The 14,782-nt window shown below is 28.6% G+C and overlaps 1 protein-coding gene across 1 annotated transcript; it reads left to right on the top strand.

Moving 5' to 3' along the window:
* The first annotated feature begins 643 nt into the window (after positions 1 to 643).
* On the top strand, positions 644 to 11,084 carry LOC142321305 (polycystin-2-like). The gene is made up of 7 exons (XM_075359300.1): positions 644 to 743; positions 2,228 to 2,344; positions 3,992 to 4,131; positions 8,122 to 8,259; positions 9,065 to 9,198; positions 10,588 to 10,812; positions 10,997 to 11,084. The coding sequence occupies exons 3-7, from the start codon at positions 4,018 to 4,020 to the stop codon at positions 11,082 to 11,084; spliced, it is 699 nt and encodes a 232-aa protein (XP_075215415.1). The 5' UTR covers positions 644 to 743; positions 2,228 to 2,344; positions 3,992 to 4,017.
* Positions 11,085 to 14,782: the final 3,698 nt, after the last annotated feature.

The raw sequence follows: 14,782 nt of genomic DNA, 5'->3' as shown, positions 1-14,782 counted from the left end.
TAAAAGGCAGTGTTTGTATGTGTGTTCATTGTAGACAAAAAAACTACTTGACCGATTTGTGTAGGAAAATTGGAAAGGGGAAAGAAAAAAGGGGGAAGGTAAAGGGGACATGGAAAAGGGGAAAGAGAAGAAAGGGAAAATTGAAAAAAGGAAAAGGAGAAAAGGGAAATAGGAAAATAGGGTAAACGTGAAAGGTTAAATTTTGTGAAGTCCCATTTTTTTTAATTGTGTTTAAATTAACACTATATATATATATATATATATATATATATATATATATATATATATATTATATATATATACACACACACACACACACACACACACACACACACACACACACACTCAAATCTAGCAATAGCGAAGCATTGCTGGGTCAGCTAGTATATTATATTAATTAATTTTCTGGCATTTATAGAATTCCATTACATTAAAATAATATACTTGAAAAAAAAATTTAATTCTTAGAAAATTACAGTTTATAGTGTGTAATATTAAGGCACAAAATAAGGTCAGCTTTATCTCTTGCCCTTCTGCCATTAAAGAGTTAATTGAACAAAGCTAAATAATGGAACCTATTCTATATTACTGTATGATTAAGCAACACAATACTAATTATATATGTGCTGCATCTTTGGTTCTGTTTTTATTGTGATTTTGTCCCTTGTACTGTAACTGGTATTTAGTAATTTTAATCTATATTATAGTGTCAACGCACTAGTATGTAGTATTTGATAATATAGGTAAGTAAAACAATAAAAAAAAAATGAAACAATATTATTATGCATGTCCACTCTTGTATTATTATTATTATTATAAAAGTATGGTACGTATTTATTATTGAATAATTATTACACGGAGTGTTTAATCTAATATAATTTCTGCTAATATACAACTTAATAGAAAATCTTTTTATCATACATATATACAATTTTAATTTATTATTTAATTAACTGTATTTACCAATACAGTAGTTCCCAAACTTTTCCAAGTCAGGGCACCAATCATGGTGCCCTTTTTCAATTAAAATTTTTCCATGGTGCCCTACCCTAAGTAAAAGTATTACTACTTAGTAAGAGATAAATAATGAAGATACATAAGTTTTTATCTTCATTATTTATTTATTTTTTTTTTTTACTTTATTAAAATTAAATTAATAATTATAAATGTTTTGGTTGAATTAATTATGAAGCTTTTATAGTATTTTGCAACGCATCTGTGAAGAGGCCGTGACTTCTAGGGCGCAGAGTGCACAATTTTGGAATTGCTGCACCAATACATATAAATAGTTTTTAGTAAAATTAAATTAAATGTTCAACTTCTTTCATTTATTTAGTATTGTGAAATTAAATAACTCTGTTAAATGTGTACTATTCAGTCTAATAATTAATTCTTAGAGCTTTGAAAATTTACAGCTGTCTAAATTTATAGGTGTCATAATTTATACTGATTGTCATTATTCATACACAGAGAATTCATTGGTGGTTTATAGTTGGTCACTTATGAATGTTTATATGTTTAATCTTAATTGGCTATTTTAATGAAAGTACAGCGTGTTTTTGGTGATTGAAACTGTTTACTAATTTTCATTTTGATTCTTGACAAATTAATTAAGAGGTACAATAAGAATACTTTACAAAAGCCATGCAAAAACTGAAGCTTATTTCTCTGAAGTCTACAAAGTTTTATTACATACATGTCTTGAGTGAGTATGTAGAATCTTATAATCTCATGTTAGTACCAATCTGTAACGACTGATAAATTGGAACTATGTACTTACATCAAATTTTGGGTGAATCTCATTAAATTGGCTATTGAGACTTTTGAAAAGCTTAGTCAGGCTTCTAAGTAATGTTGCTTAGATCAAACAAGGTTTTTCAGTGGCTTGCACTTTTCAAAATTTATAGGATATCAGAGAATGATAGCGCAAGGTGGCAAATTACCAAGGTGACTAATTTGGTATGTACAATCATTATTATATGTAGTTTTATTTATTTACTTTTCAGATTTCATGTCGGGGGGAAAAAAAGATAATCAGAAATATTGCTTCATTTTCATAATTTTGTTAAGCAGGAAAACTCACTGGGTTTGTTTAAGTTTGTTCTATTAAATTAATTGGAACCTAAGGGATTTGTTTACTTTTGGCAAAATTTATACTTCTTACAGATGTATTTTTAATTTAGTTATTAATAATCATTTTTGATACAAATTTTTATTTTTATTTCAGGTGGTGGTTGTCTTACTGATCAAATTGCTGCTGAGAAACATAGTAGGGATATATTTATTAAAGTATCTTTGAGGGAATTGCTTATTTACAGTATATACTTTACTTGCCTTTGTGTTGGTAAATTTGATATTTTCTAACTCTATGGTTTTATGATTTGTTTGTATTACATTTAAATTACTGATGTAATTAATTTTTTTACTTCAATATTTTCAGTAGATAACTTATCATAACATACTATCATATTCAATAAAAATCTATTTTAGATTAATATTAAAATCTTTTAAAAATCTATAAATCTGTAAAAATCTTTGGAAATTCTTTAAAAGACTTATAATCTAATCATTGGTTTTCTAATAATTTTGATTCTTCATTGATTGCTATCATCTCTGCCATTTTGGTTTTTTAAAAAACCACATGTTACTTTCACAATTGAGCTAAATTGATTGATGCTTACTTTATGAAAATGCATACTGCTGTTGTGGAATACATTGTCTTTCTTTTGGTATTGAATGTATTATATGTATAATATTCATATTATATATTTTGGTAAAATTACAGATGTTTTCCTCATTTCCAAGTTAAATTTTAAATTATTAAAAAATATATTTGTAAAACCACAGTTCTAAAAATGTGACAACTAAAGTAAATTGATATTATTTTATTATGTAGTTAATTAAAGTTTATTATATTTGGCTAATTTATTATATACTGATGTATACATAAATCTATTACATTAGGACAGTTGTAAATGCTAAGGGAAGAGGTTGTTTTGTTGATTGATGAGTGATAATGTGTAGTGAAAAAATGTTAGTATTATTTTGGTATTGAAATGCAGGTGTACAAAAAAGAAGACTGGGATTTTAATTTGTACATCTTTTGAATGAGGTGTGTATAGTTTAATTTTAGGGTTGAATAAAAGAGCAAAAAAGACTGTTTTATTTGCATGTACAGTTGTAGAATGATTCCCTATCTTTCCACTCGATAGTGACGCTAGTTACTCATAAAGTATGCGTCAACGATTGAACTGTTTTGCAGTTTCCAAATGTGAATTTGAAGTTACGGTTACATGTGAACATTTGTTCCATACAAACTATTGTGTTTAGTGACGAGTCAACATTTCATATTAGTGGAAAAGTTAACACACATAATGTCCCATGAAATCTTACAATGTGAAAAGGACTCCCCAAAATTAAATATTTTTTTAGCAATATCCCATTGGCAGCTGTTATTTTTTACTGGAAGCAGGTGTTACAGGTGTTTCTTATTTGGATATACTGCATATATGACTCTTTCAACTGCAAAATGGATCAGAGAATTTTTTTTGGCAACAAAATTGTGCATCTTCTCATTGGCATAACAAATGGGATTGACTGATTGAATGTTTTCCCAGCTGGTGAACTGGTCAACATGGGCCCAATAACCCTTGTTTGCAGTGACCTCCAAGGTCACCCAATCTGACCCCGATGTAAATTTTTCTTTAGAGGTTTTATAAAGGACTTTATGTGCTTTGCTACCTACTGATCTACCTGATTAAGAGATAGGAATGAAGTAAGGGATGTACTCTGCTATGGGTAGAATGTGTGCTGCATGACAAAAGGTGTTCAAACTGAACATTTTAGAGAAAAACCGTAATTTCAGTTTTGATTAATTGTGTAATTCAAAGTTAAAATATATTAAATAACTCTAAAACCCAGATATTCTTTTTTGTACATCATGTATTTACATATAGTCATTAGAAAACATTAATTTGTTATTTTCTTACAGCTGCATTTGCAACTGTGAACACTCCCATGTATTATTACACATATGTGCTTAGAAGATTGTTCACAGAATCAAAATTTCACACTGTTGAAGGCACTGAGATAAATATGGGAGGTATTAATTCTATGGAACAAGTCTGGGGGGTAAGATTTCTTTTAATTAATTTCTTATTTACTATGAACAGTATCCACTCTTTATACAACTTACATGAATAATTATAATTATTATTTTAAAACTGTTTTCTTTTCATGGGCCCATGAACACTAATTAGCACAATTTTGTTCCTAATGTATTTCTTTATGCTGATTCAAAAATGCAATTGGAATTTTCCCATCACCCACAGATTTTGTGTATTGCTTACAGTTGGATAACATTTTTGAAGTATTGATTTTTAGGAATTGTACATTTTTTTAGGGATAACTTTTGAACATAAATGAATATTTTAAAAGCTATTAGAATATTATAAATTAATTAAAATATTCTTATGTTTAAAAGTTATCCCTAAAAAAATATGTAGATTTCTAACATAGGGTCGGGTACATAACATAATGAAGGGGGAATAGTGTTGTGTGTGGATGAAGACACATTTACTGTAGTTTGTGACATGTCAGCAGAGAGAGGAGTCATAAATTATCATACCAGTGTTGTTTAAACATTTGCTATTATGTGCATACTGTGGTTTCATACTGTCCATCAAATTCATTTTGTTATTGATTAAATATTTCAATGAAATGTGTAAATTATACAGACAACTTCTTAGGGGATTTGTTGAGTGGAAGGGATTGATTTTTAAAGAAGGCAACAAAGTTTCACTCCATAATATAAAACGTTATGAAATATACTTTGGTTGTAAAGTTTGGAATCAAAATAAGAACTGGACCCCTCACGAGTGCTGTCTGGCCTGCATGAAATGTCTTGACAGACTAGGCTAGAGATAGGTACATGGCCGTATGGAAAAACATGGTTTTTCCATACCAATGATGTGGCATGAACCACAAACTACTTGTTGAACTTTTATTTCTCCATTACAAAATAAAAGGAATAAGTAATACACACAGTCAAGTACCTGCATTTACCATCTGTCATATGGTGACTGCCTATATCACATCCCTACCAATAACGTACACCACATTCCAAAGACATCTAATTTTTGAAGATGAATCTGAATATTAGTTAAGTCACTGAAATTTTACATGAGAAGCAAGATGATTGTAGTTTTGAAGCAGAGTCCTCTTTCCATCAACTTCATCTGAAAACTCAAGTTGAATTAAATAACCTTGTTTGGGATTTGAACTTGTCAAGCCAGGCTTTTGGGATTTAGGCTGAAAGACTGGCATCTTCTGTACAAACACTAAAGTAAGTTCCTTTGGTAATCATTGGGAAGAGTTTCAAGATTTATATTTTGAAGAAAACAGTTTACGTACTGTAACAATATCTGTACTGTCACTGACTTTCATCATGAACGTAACTCGACAGAATGGAAACCAGTTTAAAACTTTTGCACAGTAGGAACAAATTTCCATCCGTTCTGTTAGCTTATGCAACTAACATGAAAAAAGCAATGACAATACTGAACTCCTGTTAAAAAAATTCAGTAAAAGTACTGTTGGTCTATATATGTTGCAATTAATTGCTTTAGTAATGGATTTGCAGTTCAGCTACACCAAATTTTGTTGCTTTTAGTGTGAATGGGACACCAGGGACAAGACAGATCGTTGTCAGGAAGGAATAGCCAAAGTGTGAAGCACTTGAGTGTGGAGAGAAAAATTAATTATTCTACCTCAATTCCATATAAAATTAGGGCTTTTCAAAAACTTGTAAGGGGATGAAAAAAAAAGGTGTTTGATTTCATTATTTCAAATAAAAATGTCTTTGTATTAGTGATGCTAAAATCAAGGAAGGAGTTTTTGTAAGACGCAAATAAGAATTTTGATTAGAGGTAGACAGTTCAAAGAACTGTTATGCCAGGTTGGAAAGTCAATGTAGTGGATGTTATTTAAAAGTGTTGTGCAAAACATTTTACAAAATCCACTAACTACTTTGTCATTATGGGTGAATTATTACACACACACACACACACACACACATAAGTGTGTAATAAGTCTAGAAATTCATTTTTCAGATTCATATCAGAATTTTTTTCTGGAGAATCTGTGCTGGCAGTGACCAACAAGTGGAATGCTTTCACCAGCAAATCTCAGTTATGGAAAACAGGTATCAGCGACAATGAAGTGCAAGGATGCTTGTAGATTATTGCTGGGGCACTAAAGAGTTAGGATGTTCCAGATGCCAAACACAAAATGAAAACAATTTCCACATTTTTTGTAAGTTGATTAGTGCCCTCTCTCTTTTACTGTTTAGCCTCTGGAACCACCATAAGGTATTACTTCATTGGATGAATGAGGATGATATGTATGAATGTAAATGAAGTCTTGTACAATCTCCGGTTGACCATCCTAGCCACCAAAGTACACTAGTATCCATGATCCTAGTATTCAAATTTGTATAAAAGTAACTGCCTTTACTAGGATTTGAACCTTAGAACTCTCTCGTCAAAATCAGCTGATTTGCGATGACGAGTTTACAACTAGACCAACCCTGGTGGGTTGAATAATGCTCAACATGCTTGCTTCTTAACAAGTCTTTCATATTTTACTTAAGTTTCACAAAAGAATGTGCATGTTGGAGAAAATCCATGTACATATTTGAATTTAACATGTTCTATTAAGATCACATTATTAAGATCACATTATTAAGAATTTTTATGGTTACTTTTTAAAAAAATTGTGTTCTTTTAATGTTTTCTTTTAATGTTTTCTTTTGTAATTTTTCAAAATGACAATGAATTGTAGATTGTGATCACCTATAAATGAAAATATTGATAGTTGTATAGCAGAAATTTGACTCATATCTGAGTATATTTCTAATTGACAACTCTGATGAAAATATTACTGTGAATCCAAAACATCTGTCTACTTCACGTACTTTAGCTTCGATTAATTTTTAAAGAAAATCTCCAGAAGATGCAATTTTCGTAGCTCAGATTACGTTAGGTTTCAAAACTTGGTAGTTTCAACGGTGTACAAAAAATATTATTCTAGGTCTAAAAAACAACTCGTTTTAGTGATTTTGACAACTGCTGGAGTTATGTTGTTAGTTACAATGATAAGGAATATAATCATTTCTCTTATCAGAAGTTGTCATGACTAAACATTGTCAATTTCAAAATAGAAATCAATTCCTTATTTTTTTATTTTTATTTTTACTGCATCATTAATGTTGGTGGAAAAAATAAATTGTTACACATAACTGTCAATATTTGGCATTAAACCAATATAATATAAGGTGAAACCTGCAAAGCATTCTGTGCCAACAAAGGGACTAGTTTGAATATTTTCGTATGTGTAGAATTACATTAAATTGAAGTAGTAGGTAAGTGTGCATATTTTCATATGTTTCAGTCTCTGTGAAACAGCCTTTACTGGAAACTTGCACCTTTACAAAGATATTTAGACAAAAAAGAAGTAAGGATTTCAAAGCCCCTGTAAAGATAACATTATGTTCTTTTACTTTACAGAACCTGCTTGTTCAATCTTTTTTTGTAGTTTTGTAGAAGAAGGTTGTTCCTGAAGTCAAATCTGTTATAGTACGGTGCTAAAGATTTGATTTAAAATCTCTCTTGAAGAACCAGTTATATAATCCATCAGGTCTGCTGTAAAGAAGATTATTTACCATCAGCTTGCATTTTCAGTCTAAAAATTATTGAATTAAATATGTTATTACAACATGTTATAAAAAACACATCCAGTATTTATATAAATACTGGTATGAAATGTGAAATTTTTCAAGTATGATAATTCAATTATAAAAACCTAAAATGATAATATATTTTTTAATGTATTTATTGATTTAATTAAGCCATTTTACATTAAAACATAATTATGCAATGTCCTCTTTTAAAATGGGCAAGAAAGTAAACATTTTCTTTTAACATACATTTTATATGTTCATATAAAGATTTCTTCGTACATTGATGTGAGAAAGATTATTGAAATTTTGAATGATTTTTATTTAATACATTATAGAAACGTTTACAATATGTTAGTATATAACTATTTTTTTTTTAATTTTAGTATTTATCTCAAGTTGTGGCCAGATGTAGTGATTGGCATTTCTGGTATAGTACAGATGCCAAAGTAGCAGAAACTGATATTGAAGATAGAAATGTTTTGTTTGATAATAGAATTATTGGAACTCCTCGTGTAAGACAGGTAAACTAATTAATAAGACTTAACTAATTTTATAAGACTATTCTAGAATTTGTAAATATTTTCATTTTTTTTTTAATAAGACTGCATAGATTTATTTGTATACTTTTTTGAAATTACCATTAAATAAAAAATCTTTTTGAGTTGTCTTCTTATGATGGGGTGACTTTTTTTAATTTACTTTCTTGTTGTTTAAATGTTTATTAATGCAAATAAACACTGAACTCACTTCATCATATAGGGATTGAATTTATTAAATCTTTGAAAGAAGTACAGTGAGAAGGATATATTGAGGAGTATTGTGTTTCTTCTTGAATGTGGTTAAAATTAATTTTAAAAAATTGCTTTTTTTGTAAAAATACAAAAATATTTTTTTATAGTCTATAAAAAAAACAGAGAAAGAATGGTTAAAAAATGACACCCTGTCTTCTGAAACTCTTCAAAATAACATGAATTTTTCTGCTATTATTCATTTGTTCATTTAATTGATCATTATTACTGATATTTGTTATAATAAAATAGACAATTTTATTATACAATAAATAATTGCATCATTTAGAAAAATGATGCACATATGCTTTTTTAAATAAGAATTAGATAATTTTAATGCAGATTGTTTATAATGTTTTTTATTTTGTTCAAAAATAAGAGAAAATTCAATAACAGAAATGCTATGGTTTAATTAATGTGTATTAAAGTCTAATTTCTGTGAACTTTTTGAAATTTAGTTAACTTTCATTTTAATAATAAAAGTATTGACTTTAAGCAATTTTTTCCTGTATTATAACAATTTTTATTTTTTGTACAGGTTAGAGTTACGAATCATTCTTGTAAAGTTCCTGATGACTTTAAAGTACTTTTTACAAGATGTTATGGTTTCTTCTCTTCTTCAAATGAAGAAACTGGTAATATTCCAGTAGACTCTGATGCTGGGGACTCTGCGTATGTATAATATATACATTATCAATCGACTAAATTAATTAAAGTTAACACTATTAATAAGAATTATGTTTCTAGGCCTGAAAAAAAAAACTTGTCTAATTTGTGAAATTTGTTGGTGCCAATTCATTTTGCCAATGAAAAATGTTCAAGGACTGTGAATCTCATTCTAGAATGTGTCATGGGGAGAAATTATCTATAATTTTTAAATAGTGAATTTCTTACAGTGCTTGAAAATTTCTCATTGGCAAAAATAATTGAAATCCATTAGTACTCTAGTAATATGTTAATTTATTTTTGTTCAAGTAAATAATAAAAAATACATTTTAGTATAATCAGTGATGTAATTGTAATTGTAATAGTAATTGTAATTGTAATTGCATAGTAATAACTATGCTAAGAAGTAGTGTTTGTTGTAATAAAATCATTTACTTAAGTTATTTTTATACAGAATAGTGTAATTTTACTATACACAGGTTAGAAAAATCTGTTGTCGGTAACCACTTCTGAACCCGGGAGTTACTAAAAAAGTTTTTTGTAAACCTTTTCACCATGATTTACCATATCAAATTTCTACAAATGTTTAGCAGTTACTACCTTATTCTATATAAGGTATGGTAAAAATAATTTTTAAACAAAAGTTACTGTTTCATTTGGATCTCTACTTTTAATTTAACATTAATCACGTAATATTTGTGTAATGACTATGCACAAATTTGTACAAAACTTTTTAATGAAGTGAGTGGACATATTTGCTTCTATTTGATACTTTTCGACACTCTTTTTTGAAGCTATGAACTTTAATCAGTTATTAAGAAGAGTTGGTTTATTCTTTTCCAAAAAGTGGTTAAACTGTGAGCTGTAATTGTGACTATGACAAGTGATAATTTTAAAAAGTGTTATATTCAAATTAGTTATATATTTTGTACATTTATTCGTTGGCATGGTGTTATGATTAAAAGGCTCATGTTAAAATTGGTAAAGCTTTCAAATTATTAGTGTTAAGGAATTATGGAGCTATTCTTAATAGTTTTTTAATACTATAAAAATGTTTATCTAATATTGTGATTTTTGCAATCGGTTTATATTGGATGACTGTATCTTGCTAATGTGAAATTCTGTAAAATTCAATATATAACATTAAGTGGAAAATTTATGATTTCAAGTTTAAAAACTTCAAAATTAATTTTTTTTTTTACTTGAAATCATAAATTTTCTGCTTAATGTTATGCATTGAATTATACAGAATTTCACACTAGCAAGCCTGAATGTGAGTTCACTACAGATAGCATTAATTAACTTTGCCTGAAAATTACTTTACTATTTGCTATGTAAATAATTTTTATTGTAAAATATTAAATAACATTTGCTCACTTTATATGTGTGTAATAGGTGGGTCTATCACAAAGCAAGTGACCTAGGAAGTTATTCATATTCAGGAATTGTTGCAACTTACAGTGGTGGAGGTTTTTACAAAGATTTGGTTCAGTCATCTCCGACTGATAGAGCTGCAATGACACTTTTGAAAAATAAATTGTGGATAAGTCGTGCAACACGTGCAATTTTTATTGATCTAGCAACTTACAATGGAAATATTAATGTATTTTGTATTGTAAAGTAAGAATATTTTGCAGTATAATAACTCCATTGTTTATACACTTAATGCATGTTATTTTATAGCTGTTAAAACTAAGTTATCCTAAGTTTATTTTATAAACAATCAAGAAATTAAAAACTGTTCAGTTTTTACAATTAAATGCTAATTTAGATTCATAATATGAATTAAATTTATGCTATTAAGAAGAAAAAATGAATTTAATTTAGGTCAAATTAAAGGGCAAGAATTATCATTTAAAGGACAAGCTATTTCACATAGAGATTCTAAATGATATTACTTTAAATGAAAATGTGGGTGGTATGTTTTAAAGAATAAGTATAAATATAAGAATAAATATAACAATAGAACTTTCTTTCATAGAATTTCAGTGCTAAATCAGTATGTTATTCTGTAGGATTCAATGTTGTTACTGTTGTTAATTTCCATCATTGTAAGATTATATTATGATCAAATCCGTCTCATTTCTTTTATTTCCAGCTAAAGTTTTAAGTTCTTATTGCTCTCTTTTCATTTTAAACAATTTGTAAATGTATATATTTTTTTGGCTTTTTCTTTTTACTTTTTACTGATCCATCTAGCACTGTTTTAAAGTCTATATACACATCAGTGCCATGTCAGTTCAGTTTGTGTTATCTGTGGTCCATCAGTGATGCTAATTCACACACATTTGACATCCATCTGTAGTACGTACTGTGCTTTCAGTGAAATAAGCAGCAAGATGGTTTCTTTTTCTGATGACGAAGCCCTAGATGAGGAAGAGGAAGAAAACCATATAAAAGAAAAACAAAAATTGGTACACAAGTCATGGTTGAAATGAGAACATGAAGGAGAATTTTTTACTTTGTGTAGACAATGATTTGGAATGTCTCAAAATTGTTTCAATATACCACATTTTAATGAGACAAGACACTCACTGGAGAAAAGCTATCACACTGTGGGAATGATTAGCATTTTAAGTGAAAACACAATTTTTAATGAATCAGATTTTATTTTAAAAAACATGAACCACTTTATCTAAACACACGTAATATGTATGTATATATTAAAAGATTTCATAATTTTGAAAAAAAAAAATAGTTTGGAGTGGGTTTGGTATTATGGGATGCTGTTGGTCTACTATTGGATTAGGTATTGTATTTGAGTTGAGATTCTTTTAGACATATTTGAATAATGCCCCTCTTCTTTGAGTCATATCACAGGGAGATGCAAAATTTGTGTACTGCCTTACATGTTCATGAAGAAGCACTTAATGTTCATTGTGTAATGAATAATCCCCTGATTTATGTGCTGTAATAATCTTGGTTTCATATTTTTGAACTGTATTAAATATTTCTACTTTTGTTAAGTTGAAATAATATGGATTTAAAGTTTTTAAAGTAGCACCTATACCTGCTAAAATTGCATCAAAAGGACCGGTTATTGTCAATGTTGATGGTAGTACATTGTTCTGAATTTGTTAAAATTAAGTATTCCATTGACCAAGGTGATTCACTTTTTTGAGGGGGCATTCTTTTTTTAGGAATTTTTGGTGTTCATTGAATATGCTTTTCTAGACTTCAATGAGCAGATGATTGATTGATTCATCTTTAGTTTGTATGACAATAGTTGGAGGGTCTTCATCATGTACTGTGTTTTGTTCTTCGTTGTCTAGTTCTCCATTTTCTTCTTGTTCCTCAGTCTATTTTCTTGGAATCCAATATTTCCTTTTCTACCTCTTGTCATGAAAAATTTTTGTAGAAATTACCACTACTGATTTGCTGTTTGCCAAATGTTTGGCTGTGCTAGATGGGAAACACTTTACAATTCAAGTTCTTCCGATGAGCGGCTCACAATTTTTAATTATAAGAAAATATTTTCTGTTTTATTAGTACTTGATACATATTACAATTTCATAGCCATTGATGTTGATGCATATGACAAGAATAGTGACTGTTGAAAATTCTTTTGGTATTGTCGCCCAAAAATTTAGAATATTTAAGAGACAAATCCTGGCCAACTGGAAAATTTAGATTTCATAATACTGAGCTTGCATTCTACATAATTTTACAAAAAAATGATACAAACACGGATACATATTAAAATCCAAATACAAACTTGGATGATATTCCGCAAGAAACAGCACATCAAAATCTACTTATGCAGGAGGGAAAACTCAATTAATGATGCATTTAGAGTAAGAGATTTGTTTTTAGAGTACTTTACATCAGAAATTGGATGTGTGCCACGGCAAGATGAAAAAATTTAAGAAATAGTTCTTTTACTTATGCTACAGTGTATACTACAAGTATACTTTTACCTAAACACTAATTTCAGTACTTTTCCTATGTCGTTCCGACATTATTATTTTTAAAATTGGTGTCCATGTACAAACCAATATAGTTCAGGAAAATTCCGTATCAACTCAATTAGTTTTTCATTCATTCTTTTTGTTTCAAAGAACAAAAGCAACTTCCAACAACAGAATCATGTTAGTTCGTCAGTGAAAATTAACAAAATTATCATTGCCAACGCATTTAATAATCACGGAATGGACACTGCAGCTGCACTGATGGTAAAAGACGTCACTGGGTTGGACTTGTCTGAACAGATCAGTTGGAAATAAAAGCAATGATATTTATTTTTCAGACATGGCACTGGTGTGTGTAAATAGACCTTTAATTAATACTTCTCCTCTCATGATTTTGAATTGTAATTAAGCTTCCATTTTGTTCACTCTTCATTACTTCTCCATCTTTCATTCTGAGGGATGTGTAATCTCCAGTCTCCTCCTGAGCTGTTAATTGCTTCGTCTTTTTTCCATACAGAATTTTCACAATTTCACAGTCCAAATATAACAATAAATTAAAGTAAAATTCCATCTTATTAGCCAAAACTGTATTTTTATTTTTATTTCTACTCTATCTTTTATTTCATTTTTATTTTTATCATGTGTTAAAGACAATGTCTGTATTATTTTATTTGTTCAATTCTTCCTTTCTCTGATTTAATAACATTTGCTGTCTTTTTGTCTTTTATTCTCTATACTTTTGTTATTATATTTTCTATTTGTATTCTGTTATAACGTAATAAAATTTATTTTCCTGTGTCTTTGCTAATATTCCTTTGTACTGTGCTAGAGGATTTTTATCTTATCTTTAAATACATATTAATTTTTGGGGGGGATAAGCAGCAGCACCGTTGCTTACATTTAATCTGTGCAAAATATAAAATCATGACTGTTAATATAAAGATCATGTACATGATCTTTGGGAATCACAATGGGTACTTACTTACCTTGCAGATAATGATATAAACATTTTATCCACTACATGCAGTTTTATCCATAATATTCAAAAATAAAATTCAATGTACTTAATCCATAAGTAATTTAAAAAAAAAAATAAATTTCACATAAAAGTAAGGTATTAATAAACAAACACACTTTAAGTTGAAACGATTATTACGTTTTTTACTTAAGGGGTTTTGTAATGTAATCTTTTTAAAATTGCTGCCATCTTAAAATTAGAAAAGAAAAAACTCCACTAAGGAACATACTTATAAATTAGCTCAGAGTTTCTTTAGAAGAATAGTTCCATTAGTGAAAGTGTCACCGTATAATTTGATGACAGCATATTAAAAAGAAAAAAGATCATATACGTATGTAATAATTACAGATAAATTATATTCAACCACCTACTAACGGGATTGTCTAACCATTTGAAAAGGAGTGTTTTCTCAAACGCACATTTAAAAATGGATAAAACAGTGCTACTGGTAACTTCATTGATGTGAGGACTCATATAAAGTAGCTTTGAATAAATCTGTAATAGCTTTCTATAATAGATTTGAATTTGAAAGTATGTTAATAGTTTTTTAAAAAGTGACAATAATGCTGAACAACAAATTATATTTGTAATTTTATTTAACAAAAAAGTAAAAATGTTTTATAAATATAATAATGAACTGATTGAAAATAGTTGTAATTAAACA

The sequence above is a fragment of the Lycorma delicatula genome, chromosome 3, assembly GCF_047948215.1.
Source record: "Lycorma delicatula isolate Av1 chromosome 3, ASM4794821v1, whole genome shotgun sequence".
Lineage (NCBI taxonomy): Eukaryota > Metazoa > Arthropoda > Insecta > Hemiptera > Fulgoridae > Lycorma > Lycorma delicatula.
The sequence above is the reverse complement of the archived record's forward strand: the minus strand, read 5'-3'. Positions and strand labels throughout refer to the sequence as shown.

Coding starts and splice junctions, on each gene's coding strand:
- LOC142321305 (XM_075359300.1), top strand. CDS start 4,018: ATGTATTATTACACATATGTGCTTAGAAGATTGTTCACAGAATCAAAA. Junction 4,132..8,121: donor CTATGGAACAAGTCTGGGGG/GTAAGATTTCTT, acceptor TTTTAATTTTAG/TATTTATCTCAAGTTGTGGC. Junction 10,813..10,996: donor AATGTATTTTGTATTGTAAA/GTAAGAATATTT, acceptor TATGCTATTAAG/AAGAAAAAATGAATTTAATT.